This window comes from Lethenteron reissneri, chromosome 69, assembly GCF_015708825.2.
Source record: "Lethenteron reissneri isolate LAM-NWPU_2019-01 chromosome 69, ASM1570882v1, whole genome shotgun sequence".
Classification (NCBI taxonomy): Eukaryota; Metazoa; Chordata; class Hyperoartia; order Petromyzontiformes; family Petromyzontidae; genus Lethenteron; species Lethenteron reissneri.
In genome coordinates, this window is record NC_083847.1 from 316,253 (window position 1) to 336,586 (window position 20,334).

General features: G+C 46.3%; 1 protein-coding gene across 2 annotated transcripts; it reads right to left on the minus strand.

Annotated features, from left to right (window-relative positions):
• Nucleotides 1-140: 140 nt before the first annotated feature.
• Nucleotides 141-20,025, minus strand: LOC133360823 (sulfotransferase 1 family member D1-like). Of its 2 annotated transcripts, XR_009757307.1 has the most exons (9): nucleotides 19,846-20,025; nucleotides 15,714-15,867; nucleotides 13,159-13,293; nucleotides 11,257-11,354; nucleotides 7,175-7,301; nucleotides 6,285-6,379; nucleotides 4,876-5,056; nucleotides 1,432-4,159; nucleotides 141-1,363 (listed from the first exon to the last, which is right to left on the minus strand). XR_009757307.1 is itself a non-coding variant. In XM_061579699.1 (8 exons), the coding sequence occupies exons 2-8, from the start codon at nucleotides 15,841-15,843 to the stop codon at nucleotides 4,044-4,046; spliced, it is 882 nt and encodes a 293-aa protein (XP_061435683.1). In that variant the 5' UTR covers nucleotides 15,844-15,867; nucleotides 19,846-20,025; the 3' UTR covers nucleotides 141-4,043. The 2 variants fall into 2 exon arrangements, 1 of the variants encoding a protein (XP_061435683.1); XM_061579699.1 differs by having other exon boundaries at nucleotides 141-4,159.
• Between the last annotated feature and the right edge of the window lie 309 nt (nucleotides 20,026-20,334).

Genomic DNA, 20,334 nt, shown 5'->3' on the forward strand with positions numbered 1-20,334 from the left:
AACCTGGGTCTATCCCGTGACCTCCTGTCGGCGGGCCTTTGATACATCACGTGGCCTTAACGTGTACAGTGAGGGAAATAAGTATTTGATCCCCTGCTGATTTTGTACGTTTGCCCACTGACAAAGAAATGATCAGTCTATAATTTTAATGGTAGGTTTATTTGAACAGTGAGAGACAGAATAACAACAACAAAATGCAGAAAAACGCATGTCAAAAATGTTATAAATTGATTTGCATTTTGATGAGGGATATAAGTATTTGACCCCTCTGCAAAACATGACTTAGTACTTGGTGGCAAAACCCTTGTTGGCAATCACAGAGGTCAGACATTTCTTGTAGTTGGCCACCAGGTTTGCACACATCTCAGGAAGGATTTTGTCCTACTCCTCTTTGCAGATCTTCTCCAAGTCATTAAGGTTTCGAGGCTGACGTTTGGCATCTCGAATCTTCAGCTCCCTCCACAGATTTTCTATGAGATTAAGGTCTGGAGACTGGCTAGGCCACTCCAGGACCTTAATGTGCTTCTTCTTGAGCCACTCCTCTGTTGCCTTGGCCGTGTGTTTTGGGTCATTGTCATGCTGGAATACCCATCCACGACCCTTTTTAAATGCCCTGGCTGAGGGAAGAAGGTTCTCACCCAAGATTTGACGGTACATGGCCCCGTCCACGTCCCTTTGATGCGGTGAAGTTGTCCTGTCCTCTTAGCAGAAAAACACCCCCAAAGCATTTTCACCTCCATGTTTGACGGTGGGGATGATGTTCTTGGGGTCATAGGCAGCATTCCTCCTCCTCCAAACACGGCGAATTGAGTTGATGCCAAAGAGCTCCATTTTGGTCTCATCTGACCACAGCACTTTCACTCAGTTGTCCTCTGAATCATTCAGATGTTCATTGGCAAACTTCAGACGGGCATGTATATGTGATTTCTTGAGCAGGGGGACCTTGTGGGCGCTGCAGGATTTCAGTCCTTTACGGCGTAGTGTGTTACCAACTGTTTTCTTGGTGACTATGGTCACAGCTGCCTTGAAATCATTGACAAGATCCTTCCGTGTAGTTCTGGGCTGATTCCTCACCGTTCTCATGATCATTGCAACTCCACGAGGTGAGATCTTGCATGAAGCCCCAGGCCGAGGGAGATTGACAGTTCTTGTGTTTCTTCCATTTGCGAATAATCGCACCAACTGTTGTCACCTTCTCACCAAGCTGCTTGGCGATGGTCTTGTGGCCCATTCCAGCCTTGTGCAGGTCTACAATCTTGTCCCTGACATCATTGGAGAGCTCTTTGGTCTTGGCCATGGTGGAGAAATTGGAATCTGATTGATTGATTGCTTCTGTGAACAGGTCTTTTATACAGGTAACAAGCTGAGATTAGGAGCACTTCCTTTAAGAGTGTGCTCCTAATCTCAGCTCGTTACCTGTATAAAAGACACCTGAGAGCCAGAAATCTTTCTGATTGAGAGAAGGTCAAATACTTATTTCCGTCATTAAAATGCAAATCAATTTATAACATTTTTGAGATGCTTTTTTCTGGATTTTTGTTGTTGTTATTCTGTCTCTCACTGTTCAAATAGTCCTATCATTAAGATTATAGACTGATCATTTCTTTGTCAGTGGGCAAACGTACAAAATCAGCAGGGGATCAAATACTTTTTTCCCTCACTGTATATAGCCTGGCACTTAGTGGCAAATGGCGGTTGTTGTTGTTGTTGAAGGTCGCACTTGTTACACACGCACAAAGTACTTGCCACAAATAAACCACAACACCTTGCTAATCTCGTCAAGGAGCATAAATCATTAAGCAAACTCTGGATATCCTTGCATAAGCAGCGGCTTTTGGCTAGTTATCGAACAAAGGTGGTCACTGCACCGAGCGTTTTCAGATGCACTCCTGTGACCGTCTAGAAACATATTCCTTCCGATATTAGAAATACATTTGAGCTATGCACTTAAATAATCTAGATTGACAAACTCATCTATTTATAACATCTTTTTGTGTTTAGTTTGTTGTCATTTGCCCCGCACCTTCGATAAGCACAGTTGTTTACGCACGGTGCAACAAAAGTTCAACATTCACAGAGACCCATAGAATCACACCAATGCGCATATTCTCACGCAGAGATCTATAGAATCAAATGGAATCCCATAAAATCAAACAGAAACCCATAGACTTACATAAAGACCCATACAGTTACACAGAGAACCATAGACTCACACAGAGACCCATAGACTCACACAGAGACCAATATACTCATGCAGAGGGATCCATGAGCCTCCCATTGTATCTATACCAGGTAAAAATTCCACCAGTACGTACATGGAAATGATGTTGGTGATGCTAGTGTTAATGTTAGTGATAGTAAAGATGATGATGGTAGGAGTGGTAGTGATATTGTAGTGGTGACGATGTTTTGATGATGATGGTGTTGGCAGTAGTAGTGGGGAGCGGTAGTGCAGTGGTTTGCATGCTGCGCTACGAACCTGGCGAACTGATTTTGATTCCTGCTCATGGAAAACAACATTATCTGAACCGGTTATAGGCCTCCCCTTTGTCGACTCAGCCCCAAATGAGTATCTGGTGCAATGTGTTAACATCGCCACTGGGGAGACCAAAGCAGCCGGGCGTGGTGCTTGCCACCCACCCACCCCCTCGTGTGCTGTTCCGGCCTTCATTGGTGCGACTCGCTAATGGTACTTGCCCCAACATTCTTTCAAGGCGATATGGAGGATCTTTGTATTTCTCTTTGTGGACAGTAGTCTTAGTCATCATCACGTTTGATGATTTGCGTCTCACTCAGTCTTTTTGACTAAAAGCACTACTTCGTTGAATATTTGTATCGCTAATTTCGTGGTTGGTGGTACATATTAATTAACCCTTAAAACGCAACTTTTTGTAGCCACGCACAACTTGATAGTGATTATCACCTTCTTGGTTCTTTCGGTAAAGTCACGTAGAAGGGAAATAATAAAATAATAAAAATAAAACATAATAAAATAATTCTCTTAAATCGAAAAGTGATTATCACGTTTATAAATTTATATTATTTGTACGCTCCAAACTGGTGATTTGATTATGACTAATAAAGCTTTTTACAAGAACAAATCAGAATTCGTGACTGAATTTGACATCACTATGCGATGACTTTTCACTCAATCAGCTTTTATGCTTCACCACCAGATAGTGAACTCGTGCTATCCTGTCTCGTAGCAACCAAAGTGAGTATCGTCTGAATATGAACGCTGCACAGGTGAGTTGAGTGAAGCCACATTATTTAAATCTGTGTGTTTTCCGAGATGTAACAGATACAAATGAACAAAGTCCAGATCATACCCAGATGAATCAAGAGTAGATGAAAAAAGCCAGCTCAAACGATCACAGATTAAACCAGGTGCACACCAAATCAAAGAAAATCAAATCAATATAAAAATGTAAACGTATGGATCAAATTCAGATTGTCCAGTGAAAAACTAGAGTTGCCACTCTAGTTTTGTTGAGGTATCTGTCCAAGGAAATCTGTAATTCTTCCCAGGGAAGTTAAAGGTCACATACAGCTTGGGGGGAAGGGGGCACCAGATTAAAAAATACGCCAAATAATCACTACTAATCATTACTTAAAATAGCGAATTTTTGCACATTCTTACATAACATGCTGTTTTCATCCAGATAATCGATGATCAAATTGGGAGTCAATTGCATGTTAATAATATTACGCTGCTCAAAAAAGGTATTTACTTGCATTTCTCACCCCTTTTGGAATTGTGAGATTGCCTTCTCCTTCCCCATGACGTGTTCTGATTTTATTAATGACTCAGAGAGCGGCAACCCTAATTATTTATTTTCTGAGTCTTTTTCCTTTACTTAATAATTAGTTTAAATAGGATTTAGCCATAAATGCGATTATGAATATAATTATTTTACAGCGTTGTGGGATGAAATCAACATGAACGATGCTATATATTACGTGAAATTAGTATTATTATATCATTACTTTAACCCAAATCAGTCAATGGATACATTCAGGAGCAGAGGGAGAGATGCGGGCCTTCAGGGCAGGCTGTCCCTCAGGCGCAGGTCAGTGGTGGCCATTTTCTTTTTGTAGTCCTGCTCAAAGGCCTCCAGCTGAGCAGCAGAGAAGTGATTCCTCCAGTCACCCACATCCCCTGCACAGACAAAACAAAGACCCCCCATATAGATTTCATAAAATGTTGGGGCAAGTTCTGTTAATGAGCACCTATGAAGGCGGACGAGGGCGTGGGTGGTCAGCACCATGATCGACTGCCTTTACCTCCCCATAGGCGATGTTTACACTGCACTCGGTAAATCAAGGCTAAGTCAACCTAGAGGAGGCCCTGGGCCGGTTCAGAGAATCATCACCGGTGTTGGCCGTGAGTGGGAATCGAACTCGGTTGGCCGAGGTATGGTGCTGTAATTTTTCGTTGGGGTTGTCTTAATATCATCATCAACTACCACCATTCTCTCCTAAATTATGGTGATGTCACTCAGATGCTTGTGTCAGGCTATGTGCACTTTAAATCCATGTGAAGTGTTGAAACTCAGCTTGGAAGAGGTCACGGGACAGACCCAGGTGCCATAAGTTGACTGACTGAAATGACTGGCAGATGCACCACCTGTGCCCCCTACGATGCCAATTTATCCCCCCGGTGCTCCGCTCCTTGCAATGAGCCACGCTACTCTGCCCTCCATTGTTGCTGGAGGGTGACTGCCTGCAACTACCCAGGAGTGGCCTTCACGAGCATCCTGCTCCACAGAGGCCGATCCTGACACCGCTGGTATGAAGATCATCCCCATCCTACCACCACCTTCATCAAAATCACCGTGTGTCCGACTGAACATTCAAAAACGTTAAGATTTTTACCCTTGCGCATGAAGGGCGACACGGAGTGGTTCAAGAAGTCGGTGGGCAAGGTGCTGTAATTCGTCATGGGGTTGTCACGCATCACAGGGAAGGAGGTGAGCTTCACCACCTCACGCAGCTGCTGCTCGGACAGTGGCCGCTCCAGAAAGCGAGCAATGCGGGACACCTCACGCATGGGGTCCTCAGCACACACAATGGAGGAAAGGGGGAGTGGGGGGAGAATTATTCTCACAATCAGTAACGAGGCTGTGGGACTAAACAAATCGGATTCTCAGGCTTTTTGTAAAGAAACACAGCAGGCCCCAAATTGTTCATGGCGATCCTCATTAGTACAATTTAAAAATGGGTCCAAAATAACTAATGGGTGGGGGCACCTGTGAGGAAAAGTAATTGTGGATGCCGAATACTACCGGGGTCTTACTCGCCAACTGAGAGCGTAAATAAACATTAGAGGTACTTAAAATATTTTCATAATATAGTTTTTTTTCCGGTTAGATCGTGTAAGTATAAATGTGTCTACAGCCTCCACCAACCGACATGGCCAATCAGTAAGGGATTTGTCACGTAAACAAAACGCCAAATAGTTACTACTTCAGCCCACTGGTGCGTTGAAGAGTGAATCCACAACATTTACGATTTGAGTACGGCGTTTTGCTGGTAATACCATCAACCAGCATCATCGGGTGATTTTCCAGAATAGTGAAGCCATCCACCTGCTTCTGGTCTTAGACAGAGCAGAACGACGTCATTACGCGATCTAACCCAAAAAAAACTCTATTATGATTATAATTGGTCGCGAAAGCCTATGTGTTAAACTTAAATATTTTAATAAGAAAATTTAATTGTTTTACTTTAATCATACTTGACCGGCCTCACCAGGGCATTTGCCCTATGGACTGCTGCCCTAACGCCAGTCCGGGCCTGCTCACAATACAAAAGCAAAGACAAACATCCCCTGTAGAGGGTTAACAGAATGTTGGGGCAATTGGCTGTTAGCGAGTAGCACCTATGAAGGCTGGTACGGCTCACGAGGGGGTGTGTGAACAGCACCACACCTGCCCGCCTTTGTCTCCCCAAGTAGCAATGTTTACTACACACTGCGCCAGGTACCCATTTTGAGGCCGAGTAGACATAGGGGTAGCCCAGAACCGGTTCAGCTAATCGTCACCGGTGTTGGCCATGAGCAGAAATCGAACTCGGTTGTGAGTATGAATTAATTATGTACTGTGTACATAATAAACACATGCATCAACTCATGCTTGTGATGTCAGCCAAGTTCAGCCCACGAAACAATTCCCTCCCGCTCAGACCTCTGAATGTTTTATTTGGATAAGAATCAATATTTCTAAAAGTCGTTTTATAGTTTGAGAGCCGTGCTACTTATGTCCTCGACTGCTCTGCGACCTTACTTCCTTCATGTCCTCGAAGAAGAGGTAGAGAATCCGGTGTCGCTCCCTCATGTTCCACCAATCGGTCACATGATCATACCACGAGCCCCAGCACACTGTGGGAAGGAGGAGGTGGAGCGACCGTGTTGGCACGTCTAGGTCACGTGGCTGGTCAGGACTCTAAAGCATTTGACTTGTCCAGTAGTCCCTCGGTTAATAGTGTGACATCCGTTAACGGTTTTTGAGATTAATGTATCGCCCTCGCATAGAACCCCCATGGTTTCTACCAACGTTAAAATGTTTATTGAAAGGTATATGTTTACGTTATGCAGTTGTGCAAGCGGGCGCCAATTTCGGCCAATCCAAGCGCTCGTAAGTGGAGACTGAGCCCTGCCCACAGAAAATGAGTGATGCCCATTTATGAGCGTTTAGACCTCCGCTGGGCTTTGTTTCCATTATGTTTTCTATATTAGCAGTGGAAACAGCTCTCTTGCAGACTAATTTTTCTTTTTTACTGAGTTTTCAACTTTTAAGCAAATTAATCGTGATTGCAATGTTTCTACTTCCCCTCACGGCCAACACCAGTAACGATTATCTGAACTGGTCTTGGGCCTCTCCGAGGTCAACTCAGCCTCAAATGAGTACCTGGTGCGGTATGTAATCTTCGTCACTAGGGAAACAAAGGCGGTCGGGCGTGGTGCTGGCCACCCACCCATTCTTGTGTTGTGCCGGCTTCTATAGGTGCTGCTCGCTAACAGCACTTGCCATAACGGTTTGTTAAGGCTAAACAGGGAATCTTTGTCTTTGTACCTATGTGTGTTCATGTTGAAATTAAGTTGCAGGCCACGTGAAATGAATTTGGTTCCTCACTACCGGTATAAAAGTGGTTGCAATAACCTAGGTGCCTTCACCATTGCCGGTCATGAAACGATGCAGGTATTCCTCCCAGGTGCCGGGCTCCGGATGCAACTTGTTCATTCGGTTAAAGTGGAAGGCGGATACGGCGTTGTCCTTGGCGTTACGTGCGATGTAGATCACCTGGGGAGGAGACAGCAGATGTAGGGGTTGGGGAGAGTGGCACAGGGAGACACTAAACTAAAACTGCATTTTCTTTTTTACCAGGCAAGCCCTCGCCCCGCCCCCAGTGAAGGATCGTGACCTCCTACTGCTGGTGGCGTTTGTGTGTTCCAATGACCCTCAGAGCGATGTCGCCTGGAGTCGTGTACTCCTGGTAAAGTTTCCCTTGGCGAAGAGATCTGGGGGGAGGTTTCAGACAAATATAGGTCCGAAAAAAACTCCTTTGAATGGTTCAGAAATAAAAAAAATTGGAGAACCTCGCCGGACAAGGTATACATGGACATTCCCCTAAAACCAGGCCTGGGGATGATGCTCACCAGCAAGTGCCTGGTGGCTGGGGGACCCACGTAACACTTTTCCGGAGTAACCCCTGGTGAGAGGCCCCGGGCAGGTATGGGGATACTCACAAGCCCCCGGCTGGGTGCCATTCAGTTGGAGTTCGTCCCAGTGGATGAGAGCGTCGCCTCAATGGGACTTCGGGTTAAAGAAATGAAAACTTTGACTGTTGTCTGTGCTTATTCACCAAACCGCAGTTCAGAGTATTCGGCCTTCTTGGAGATGGTGGGTGCAGTGCTCGACAGAGTGACACCTACCGACTCCATAGGCCTACTGGACGACTTCAATCCCCACGTGAGAAATGATGGAGATACCTAGAGAGGCATGATTGGGAGGAATGCCCCCCGTCCCTTGATCTGAACCCAAATGGTGAGATATTATTAGAATTCAGTGGAGGGATGCAGACAAGGCCGATGAGTCAAACGCCTTCTATAACCTCCTGTACCAGGAACGAGCTAGATTGGCCCCCTAGGATAGAGTCATCCTATTTGCTGACTTTAATGCCCGAGTGGGTCCTGGCGCAGACACCTGGGTTTAAGTGACCGGAAGGCATGAGCCAGATAACCTCAATAATAACGGTACTAGGCTGCTAGACTTTTGTGCAGCCCATGGGCTTGTAATTACGAACACGCTGTTCCGGCATCGGCACATCCACGCAACATTATGGATGCACGCTAGGTCCAAGCAAGTACATCTGCTGGACTATATAATTACTGCTCAGCAGATGCAGGTCCATGTCCTTGACACCAGGACCTATCGTGGAGCTGATCTGCTCATTGACCATCGTCTGCAACATCCAACATTGGAGAATGAGGAGGCTTACAACGGCCTTTACTTGAAGGTTTGGAAAACCGTGCAGCATTGTCAATATTAATGGTGGGTGTGGGTTGCTGAGGAAATTAAATCTGCCTCAGTATCCTGTAATTACAAATCGCTATATCATTACATCAATAAATTAACTTGCAGCACAGCATCTATAACCATCTTTAAGGGAAATAACTGTGATCTCACAGGCTTGCATATAATTTTTGTGAAGTCTTGGTGAAGAGTAATTCCCTCAGCCCAGACAACATCGTTGGGCAAGGTGGGGATGACCTTGCTAGGGTTGCAATGCCTCAAATATTGGCAGATGCAGCTACCCCTTCTGAATGGTTGGCTGAGGTGCCATCTGTGGAGAAAGTGCGAGGGGAGATCCGAAGTTTGATACCAGGAAACGCGTCATGCAGAAACGATCTCCCAAGAGAAATGCTAAGGGGGGGTGCCATTTTTGTGCAGACTGCCCTACATGACATCATCACAACTGTCTAGACCACAGGACGGGTTCTGCAGGATTGGATGGATGCCCTGGTGTAACAACTTTTGGGGCATCTCTCTTCTCAGTGTGCCGGGAAATGTCCTGGCAAGCATTATTCAACATCGCCTTGCCAGGCATTCTGAGGAGAGGCTTGCGGAGCCACAATGTGGATTCAGACCTGGGCGGTCCTGCACGGACGCCATATTCTCTGTCCGTCTGCTACAGCAGAGGTGTAGGAAATTGCAGCAAGACCTACATATCTGCTTTATTGACCTGGTCAAGGCCTATGATACCTTCACCAGGACAGGCCTCTGGGCTGTTAATGATTGCTCATGATAATTAAGGGTCTTCATAATGATGGACAGGCACGAGTGAAGCTACACGTAGATCGAGAAGATTTCCGTGGCTATACCTGAGGAATTTACATCTGGCACAGATACAACGGAATGTTGATCGATGCCTGCGTGCGGCCGAGGGATGGCTCCCTATTGGTTAATTATGTTACGTATGCTGATGATTTGGTGATTGTTGTTCACCCAGAGGAGGAGTTGGAGGTGCTCCTGCTGAACCTGAAGCGTGTCACTAAGTATAGCCTTTACCATCATCCCCACAAAAACATAGCACCAGCCTAGGTGTTTTGTGACATCAAATACTCCACCACCTCAACTCGCCATTGGTGATGGAGCAGTTGTGAAGAGAGTGAAACGTTTCCCATACCTGGGAATGTGTGCTATAGACCAGCTCCGGTTTGACAGCAGGGTTCTCCCTCTGAATAAGTTGGGTGGCTTTATATTTTAATCGGCTGTGTAATGCTGTGTAGAAGCTACCTGGTCTGTCATTCCACACGAAGGTTCAGGTCTTCTCGGCCACAATCATGTCCTCTCTTCTCTATGCATGTGAAACGTGGACCCCTTTAATGGAACATCTGTGCCAGTTAAAACCATTCAGGCTGTTCTACCTGCGATCCATCCTGGGTTTAATCAGGCTGGATTGTGTGAGAAGCTCACAAATCCTTGAAAGATCTGGACACATTCCCATCAGTGAGCTCCTCTGGCAGGCAAGGCTGCGTCGGCTGGGTTACGTAGCCCGCATGCCCAGATACCACAGGCCCAAGCAGCTTCTATTTGGATGCATAGAGGGTGAACAACGGGCATGACACGGGCTGGTGGAGAGATGGACTGATGCAAAACGGGAGGATATGGAGCCGAGTAGAATTACAGAAGACTGGTACCAGCAGTGTCAAGATCCGCCTCTATGGAGCAGACGCTCCGGGGTAGTTGGATGCAGTAATCCTCTAACAACAACTGAGGTCAGCAGAGCGACGCTCACAACAACGGGTGGAGCACCGAGCCGCTAAAACGCTGCAAGTTGACACAATAGGGTGCAAAGCTGATGCATTTGCTGGTCATCTCAGTCAGTCAACCCATGGCACCTACTGGGTCTGTCCCATCACCTCCGGTCAGCGAGCCTTCGACAAGTCACGTGGTCTCATAGTGCACCAGGTCTGGAACAGTCGCCGTGGTGACGTCACCGTCACTTAGTGGCGTTCGGCGGTTATTGCTATTGGTGATGGTGGTGATGATGGTGGTGATGATGGAAGTTGTCACGTGGTACAAATAACTCCCAAGAGAAAAATAATTGGGAGGCTATGGTCCACCTGTATAGGGGAAGGGGGTTGTGGAAAAGCAGTTTTCTGGGAGGCAGGGAGGAGAGATAAAACTACGTGCACAGAGTTATTACAATTATAAATATGTGCAGTAAGTTGGAATATTGTGTTTGGAACAGGTGGAAGACGAGATTCCATCAATGTGGTGGTCCACGACCCGCGGGTTCGAGTTTCACCCTGGATTCAGGTTGCTTGTGAATGCAGCCCAAAGCGGGTGGAAAACGCCATCAAAGACTTGAAGTGCCATAAGGGTGTTTGAATGTGTTCTAGAACACGTAGGCTTAGGTGTGAGTGTTCTGATGAAGGGGTCCTCCTGTAACACATTTTAAGTGCACCACCGAGGTGTTCTCGAGATCCACTACTGCGTGAAAACTGGCAGGGTGGCTTGTCTAAACATTAAAGAGAGACCAACCCTATTGAATCGCCTCGATTTATCTCGATAGACTTGAACCAACAATATACACGGAGGTGACCTGGCTAACCAAAAGCATAATAGTGATGCCAATGAAGGTGAGCCTGCAAAATCAAGCAAGAGACTAAGTGTGGTGGTGGTGATGGTGGTGATGGTGGTGATGGTGGTGATGATGGTGATGGTGGTGATGATGGTGATGGTGGTCCACCTTGCAATCGTTGTCCCAAAATGAGGAAGGCATCAGCTGGTAGGGCAGGTGAGTCTTAATCGTGCGAGGAGACGGCATATCATTCAGCACCTCCACTCCTGGAGCCACGCGATCAGTAACATCACAATCACAATCAGCATATTTAAACTAAACTTTTATTTATTTTACCAGATGTAAGGCCCCCACTGAGCTGCGATATAGTGGCTCTTTTAATTTCAAAAGCGACCTGGTCATCACAAATGATAGCTCAACAAAGTGGAGGACTATCATCATCATTATCACGTGGAAATTTATAGCAGCAGCCGAATAACTCTAAACGCGTGATGTTCATTCTAAATGTGGAGGGGTGAAACTGGAGGAAGAAGAATCCGATGAGTTCTAAAGCTCTGTTTCACAGATGTCCACTAGGGGCACGGGTTCAAAACGTTACAAGAACAAACACAATTCACAAACACTACATGAGTGTAATGTTTAAGAAAGGTAAACAAATCACCTAAAAATTAAACAAATACAAACTAAGTCTTTTTCATCTTACCGAAAACTCGCACAGAGACCCATATACAGAGGTCATTCTAAGATAAACCTTTTATTATATTACCAGGAAAGCCCCACTGAGCTGTATATTGTTATTTTTGAAAGCGGCACGGCTATCATTATTGTTAGCTCAACGAAGTGGGAAAATAAAAACTGCAAATATAGAGCAGGGCATTGTCAGGGTCGGGATCGAACCCACCAGCTCGTGTATACCAGGCGAGGTAGTTAACATCTCCTAACTATTGTGCCACCCAAGACCACGCATTATCAATAACGACAAATTTATGTGATCTACCCAAAAAGCACCATTATTATGAATCAGCAATTCTCTTTCTTTTGACTGCAATCATTTTCCACGTGGTAATGATGTAGTAGAAGTTTATTTTGAATAAATTGATGAAAATGAGCTGCATAGCTCAGTGGGGCCTTACCCAGTAAAGTAAAAAAGAGTTTAGTTTTAGTATGGGTCTCTATGATTATGGGTCTCTGTGGGTCTCTATGAGTATGGGTTTCTGTGGGTCGCTGTGGGTCTCAGATGAGCATGGGTCTCGCAGTATGGGTCTCTCAGTATGGGACTGTGGGTGTCTGAGTGCTTAGCTTTGACAGTGGGTCTTTGCGGATGAGTCTCTGAGCCTATGTGAGTCTATGAGTACGGTTTTCTATGAGTATGGGTCTCTGTGGGTCTCTATGAGTAGGGGTCTCTGTGGGTATCTATGAGTATGGGTCTCTCTGGGTCTCTATGAGTAGGGGTCTCGGTGGGTATCTATGAGTATGGGTCTCTGGGTCTCTATGATTATGGGTCTCTGTGGGTCTCTATGAGTATGGGTTTCTGTGGGTCGCTGTGGGTCTCCATGAGTATGGGTCAAGGAGTATGGGTCACTAAGTATGGATCTGTGGGTCTGAGTATGTTTTTTTTATGAGATTGTGTATATGAGAATGAGTCTTTAGGTCTCTGTGAGTCTCCGAGTACGGGTTTTCTATGAGTAGGGGTCTCTGTGGGTCTCTATGAGTATGGTCTCCGTGGGTCTCTATGAGCATGGGTCTCTGTGGGTCTGTATGAGTATGGGTCTCGCAGTATGGGTCTGTGGGTGTCTGAGTGTCTCTCTATGAGATTGGGTCTATGCGGATGAGTCTCTGAGCCTCTGTGAGTCTTTGAGTACAGTTATCTATGAATATGGGTCGCTGTGGGTCTCTATGAGTATGGGTCTCTGTGGGTCTCTATGAGTATAGGTCTCTGTGGGTCTCTATGAGTATGGGTCTCTGTGGGTCAGGTCGCAACTGAAAAAGAGATGCGTAGCTCAATTGGGGACTTACACCTGGTAAAAGTAAAACATTCAATAGTTGACTTGAGTCCACTGCTGCCATCACCTTTGCGATGCATCACGAAATTTATGCCCGTCCACTCCATGAAGACGATCCTCTCGTACACGGGGACACGTTTGCAGTGTTCCACGTCCACTCCGCTCTGAATCAGATCCACGATCTCCTGGGTCCACGTGGTGCCTCAGAGAGTTAGAGGGGTGGGGGGAGGGGGGCCAAGATGAAGGTGGTGATGAATACACTGTGTAATACATTTTTATCATTTTGTTCCTGGGTAGTAAGTATAATTTCGTAATTGCTTATGCCTTAAAAGTACAGAAAATGGCTATTATTTCCCACAAACTTTGCTTTTGTTACCAGGACAGTGATATTTTGAAATGTACCTATTTTCAATGAGTAAACGGGCAATTTTGTGTCTTTTCGTTCACATGAAGTCAGAAAAAAACAATATATGAATCAAAATTAACATGTATTATTACTAAAGTAATACAAAAATTACTACAAAGATTTAGACACCAAGGCGCACTACCACAGGCGGGACTGGCCACAGCGGACCGAGTTCTCTGTGGGGAGGAACAACATCAAGTGGAAGCCACTGGTGGACCACCGGAAGGTGCTGATATCACCACTGCACATCAAATTTGGACTTATGAAACAATGTGTCAGAGCTGTAGATAAGGAGTCGGCAGCCTTCAAGTACCTTCAAGACTTCTTCCCTAAATTGTCTGAGGCAAAGGTCAAAGCCAGTGTCTTCATCAGACCACAGATATAAAAGATCATGGAGTGCAATGAATTCCCCAAGAAGCTCACTAGTAAGAAGAAAGCGGCTTGGAACAGCTTTGTCGCAGTGCTTCGTGGTTTCCTGGGCAATCAAAAAGTAAAAAACTACGTGGAACTGGTTGAGACTGATGAAGAACTACGGCACAATGGGCTGTAGGATGTCTGTCAAAGTCCATATCCTTGATGCTCATCTTGATACATTCAAGGAGAACATGGGAGCGTACTCAGTCGAGCACTTCCACCAGGATATACTGGAATTTTGAACGCCGCTACCAAGGACAGTATAACAAGAACATGCTGGGAGACTATATTTGGGGGCTGATTCGTGAAAGTGATTTACAGTCTAATAATTAATCTCGAAAAACAACTCACTTCTAAATCTTTGTAGTAATTTTTGTGTTACTTTAGTATAAACACAAGTTAATTGTGATTTGTATGTTTTTTTTCTGACTTTATGTGAACGAAAAGACATACATTTGCCCGTTTTCCCATTGAAAATAGGTAAATTTCAAAATATCAATGTCCTGGTCACAAAAGCAAAGTTTGTGGGGAATAATAGCCATTTTCTATACTTTTTAGGCATAAGCAATTACGAAATAACACTTACTACCCATGAACAAAAATTGTGTTACATAGTGTTATGAATGTGGGAGTCGTGATGTTGATCATGATGGTAGCAGTGATGGTAATGAAGATGGTGGTAATGAAGATGTTGGTCATAATAATTATGAATTTGGTAGTAGTGCTGTTGATGATGATGATGAAAGCAATGTTGGTGATGAAGGTGGTGTGTAGTGGTGATGATGGTGGTGGTTTTGATCATTATGAATGTCGCAGTAGTAGTGATGATGGTGATGACGGTGTTAGCAGTGGTGGTGATTTAAGGTGGTGGTTGTTAGGGTGGGAGTTATGATGATGAATGTGGTAGTCTTGGTGATCAATGAATAGCTCCCTATTGATCAACCATGTTAAGTATGCCGATGATTTGGTGATTGCGGCTCACCAAGAGGAGGAGTTGTAGATGCTGCTGTTCGAATTGGAGCGTGCCACTAAGAAGTAGGACCTTACCATCAGCACCAACAAAAGTAATCACCTACCTGGGTATTTTGTGCCAGCAAATACTAAACCCTATCAACTTGGCACAGTAAGGGGCACAGGTGGTGCATCGGCCAGTCATCTCAGTCAGCCAACCCACGGCACCTGCTGGGTCTGTCCTGTAACCTCCTGCCAGTGGGCAATCGACACTTCACGTGGCCTTAACGTGCACATAGCCTGGCACAAGCGCCATGGTGACGTCACCTCCACTTCGTGGCGAATGGCAGTTGGTGTTGACGATGGTAGAAGTGGTGATGAAGGTGGTGGTGGTGGTGGTGTTGGTGATGAAGGTGGCGGTGATAATATTGTTGGTTATCATGGTTATGAGTGTCGAAGCAGTGGTAATGATGGTGATAAAGGTGGCGGTGGCGGTGGTGGTTAGGATGATTATATTATAAATGTCGTAGTGGTGATGATAGTGATGAAGATAATGGTGGTAGCAGTGGTCGTAATGAAGATGGTCATTATGATGAAGGTGGAGGTGGTGATGATGATTATGATGCAGGTGTTAGCAATTATAATGAGTACCGTATTAAGACAGTGGTGGTAATTATAATAATGATGATCGTATTAATTCTGATGATGGTGATGAAGATTATTACGATGGTCATCGCGATTGTGGTGATGATTATGAAGGTATTGAATATGGTGGCAGCAGGGGTGGTGATGATGATAATGGAGCTGGTGGTGATGCTGATGGTGGTGCTGCTGCTTCTGTTAATACTCACCCGCCTTGGGGTAAGTTGCTATCAGGACATCTCCGGGCCTGGCTTTAAATGACTCCACCAGGCTCCAGTCCCTCGCTATAAAGTCCAGCATGGGGACTCCATGCACCGGCAACAGTTTGGGCCTCTCCATCCCTGCAACACAGCAAGTAGGATGCTGGGAGAGATGGGAGCAGGTGAGGAGGAAAGAAAGCCATTGGTTGAGTCGTCTGCCCTGGTATTCATCTCAATGACTTTGTTGGTAAGCACAGGAGACCTGGGTTCGAGTCAGAGTTTCGTATAAATTGGTGCTCATCAGTGATATTCTGTAGAGCTACACACTGCTAATAGAAGCCCCTTGTGCGACAGACAGTCCTCGACTTACGAATATCCAACTTACAAACACCCGCACTTACGAACCAGCTTTCTTTGAAATATATTTTTTACATTAACTTAAAACGCGAACTCGCAGTTTCAATCTCGGCGTGCTTGCCCACACACTTGTGTGTGTATTTGTGTGTGGGGGAGCGGCAGTGCATGGCGCTACGAACCCAGGTTACATTTCCGCTCACGGTCAAAACCAATGACGGTCATCTGAACTGGTCCTGGAATCTGCTCCACTAGGTCCACGAAGCCGCAAATTATTACATGGTGTGGTGTGTAAAAACATTGCAACTGGGGAGACAGAAGCGGCCGTGCGTGGTACTGGTCACCACCCCGCTCGCATGCTATTCCCGCATCCATTGGTGCTGCTACTTTCTAGCAGCACTTGGCCAAGCAGTCTGTTAAGGCTACACGGGGGATCTTTGGCTTTGAAGTGTGGGTGATATCGTATGTTCAAGCTCACAGTAAGGGGCAGCACATTCTCACCCACTCGGCCACGTGAGAGGAACCTTTGTTAGCTGGCAGTCCAAACTGTTATTTAGCCAAATAAAAATCTTCCTGTTCGGATTACGTATACCTATGTGTACGTCTTCAGTTTTTCTTCTTGTTCCGTTCCGATGATGCACATGGTACATTCTTCTTCTTGGTTCTTTCGGTAAAGTCACGTAGAAGGGAAGTAATAAAATAATAAAAATAAAACATAATAAAATAATTCTCACAACGTTTCGGCCACAACGCAAGCAGCCGTCCTCAGGTGAAGAACAGGTCTGTCGAGAAGACAGCGTCTGAATGGTACATTCTGTTGACGCTACGTGTATACCACATACGAAACGGGAAACAAAGCTCAAATTAAAGAACTATCGGTACATTGGCTCCCACTGCCATGCTTATTTGGCAGAGTTTTTTGCGTCAACTATCGGAGAGTGGCGTGGTGAATAAAGACGTCTTCATGAAAAACAACGGCGCAGCTTTAACTACGCTTCTCTGTAAATAAAGTAAATGCTGAGCCACCCACGTGTGTTCCGAGTTTCGGCGGTGAATGGGACCCCATCATAGACTCGCACAGAGACCCGTAGACTCACACAGAGGCCCATAGACTCATCACACAGAGACCCATAGATTCGCACAGAGACCCACAGACTCATCACACAGAGACCCATATACTCATAGACACAGAGACCCATAGACTCGCACAGAGACCCATAGACTCACACAGAGGCCCATAGACTCATCACACAGAGACCCATAGATTCGCACAGAGACCCATAGACTCATCACACAGAGACCCGTAGACTCACATAGTTACCGTAGATTCATCACACAGAGACCCGTAGACTCACATAGATACCGTAGACTCATCACACAGAGACCCGTAGACTCATCACACAGAGACCCATAGACTCATCACACAGAGACCCATAGACTCACACAGAGGCCCATTGACTCATCACACAGAGACCCATAGATTCGCACAGAGACCCATAGACTCATCACACAGAGACCCGTAGACTCACATAATTACCGTAGATTCATCACACAGAGACCCGTAGACTCACATAGATACCGTAGACTCATCACACAGAGACCCGTAGACTCATCACACAGAGACCCATAGACTGATCACACAGAGACCCATAGACTCATCACACAGAGACCCATAGACTCATCACACAGAGACCCATAGACTCACATAGAGACCCATAGACTCATCACACAGAGACCCATAGACTCGCACAGAAACCCATAGACTCATCCCACAGAGACCCGTAGACTCACATAGAGACCCATAGACTCACCACACAGAGACCCATAGACTCATCACACAGAGACCCATAGACTCATCACACAGAAACCCATAGACTCATCACACAGAGACCCATAGACTCACATAGAGACCCATAGACTCATCACACAGAGACCCATAGACTCACATAGAGACCCATAGACTCATCCCACAGAGACCCGTAGACTCACATAGAGACCCATAGACTCATCACACAGGTGCTCGTAGATTCTCACAGTGACCCATAGACTCACACAGACACCTATAGTTTGTTGTACTTCCCCCTTACCTCCAATTAGTATTGTTGGCTACGTACAGTGTGAAAGAAGTTCAACATAAAGATCATATAGACTCGGACAGAGAACCATAGACTCACACAGAGACCCATAGACTCACATAGATACCGTATACTCATCACACAGAGACCCGTAGACTCATCACACAGAGACCCATAGACTCACATAGAGACCCATAGACTCATCACACAGAGACCCGTAAACTCATCACACAGAGACCCGTAGACTCACATAGAGACCCATAGACTCGTCACACAGAGACCCGTAGACTCACATAGAGACCCGTAGACTCGTCACACAGAGACCCGTAGACTCACATAGAGACCCGTAAACTCATCACACAGAGACCCGTAGACTCACACAGAGACCCGTAGACTCGTCACACAGAGACCCGTAGACTCACATAGAGACCCATAGACTCGTCACACAGAGACCCGTAGACTCGTCACACAGAGACCCGTAGACTCACATAGAGACCCATAGACTCGTCACACAGAGACCCATAGACTCACATAGAGACCCGTAGACTCATCACACAGAGACCCGTAGACTCGTCACACAAAGACCCTTAGACTCACATAGAGACCCATAGTTTCTCATCCTTCCACAACACCTCCGATGAGCACGGTAGGCCCAAGACCAGTGAAAATAATCGTCACTGGTGTCGGTGACCGTGAGTGGGAATTGAACTCGGGTCGCCGGCTTCGTAGAGCAGTGTGCGCTCTAATGCGTGCCCACTAGTCACTCTTGACACACTCACGCACATTCCACGCGTTTATTTTGAACTTCTTCCGCACCATACATAGCCAACCGTGCTTATAATCAAAGGTGCGGGTGAAACACAACCAACTGTGAGTCTCTATGTGAGTCTGTGGGTGTCTGTGGGGTCTCTGTGTGAGTCTGTGGGATCTCTGTGTGAGTCTGTGGGGTCTCTGTGTGAGTCTGAGGGGCCTCTGTGTGAGTCTGTGGGTCTCTGTATGAGTCTGTGGGATCTCTGTGTGAGTCTGTGGGGTCTCTGTGTGAGTCTGTGGGTCTATGTGTGAGTTTGTGGTTCTCTATGTGAGTCTGCGGGGTCTCTGCGTGAGTCTGTGGGTCTCTGTGTGAGTCTGTGGGTGTCTGTGTGGTCTCTGTGTGAGTCTGTGGTTCTCTATGTGAGTCTGCGGGGTCTCTGCGTGAGTCTGTGGGTCTCTGTGTGAGTCTGTGGGTCTCTATGTGAGTCTGCGGGGTCTCTGCGTGAGTTTGTGGTTCTCTATGTGAGTCTGTGGGTCTCTGTTAGTTTGTGGTTCTCTGTGTGAGTACAGGTCTCTGTGTGAGTCTATATATGCATTTATGTTGAACTTCTTTAGCACCATACATAGCAAACCGTGTCACTCACCTGATAAATACACTCACACTGACACACAAAGAGAAGTTATTTCGCTGTATGTCAAGTAAGTGACCCGTTCTGATCAACACAACCTAGATGCAGATAAATAGCTGGGCGTGGATGAACACCAGACCACAGATGAACACCTGACACGCATTAACAACCTAAACACGCATGAACCACCTTAACGCGGATGAACACCTCACACAGATGAACACCGGACACGAATGATGAATTGACACGGAAGAACAACCTGAACGCGGTTGAACAAACGGACGCTGGTGAACGCCCCGACACGGATGAACATCTGAACAAGAATGAACCCACCTTAACGCAGACGACGAACCAACCCCGACCCTTGAGATCCCACAGCCTCCGCCTTGTGGCTCAACGGTGGCGCGATGCGATGCCAAACTCCCCCCCACCACCGAGGTCGGCAAACTGAGAGCCCAGAGCGGATGGAGACCTCGCCGACGCGACACAGGCCACGGTGCCTCACAGCTCAGGGGTTGGGTGAGTCTGTGGGTGAACTCCCGTTTGCGTTGCTGCTTAAGAATCAGAGTGGGCGGTGCATGGGGTGGCGGTGGGGGGGTGGAGCTGTGGTTTCGCAGGGTTTGTAGCGCAGTGCAGAGTCCACTGACCCACTCTGACCCACTCACATACTAAGGCAAAGATCCCCCGTATAGCCTGTAACAGGCCGTTGGGATAAGTGCTGTTAGCGAGGAGCACCTCAACTGACACACAAAAGCGAAGATCCCCATATAGCCGAAAATAGACAGTTGTGGCAAGTGATGTTAGTAACGAGAAGCAGCACAT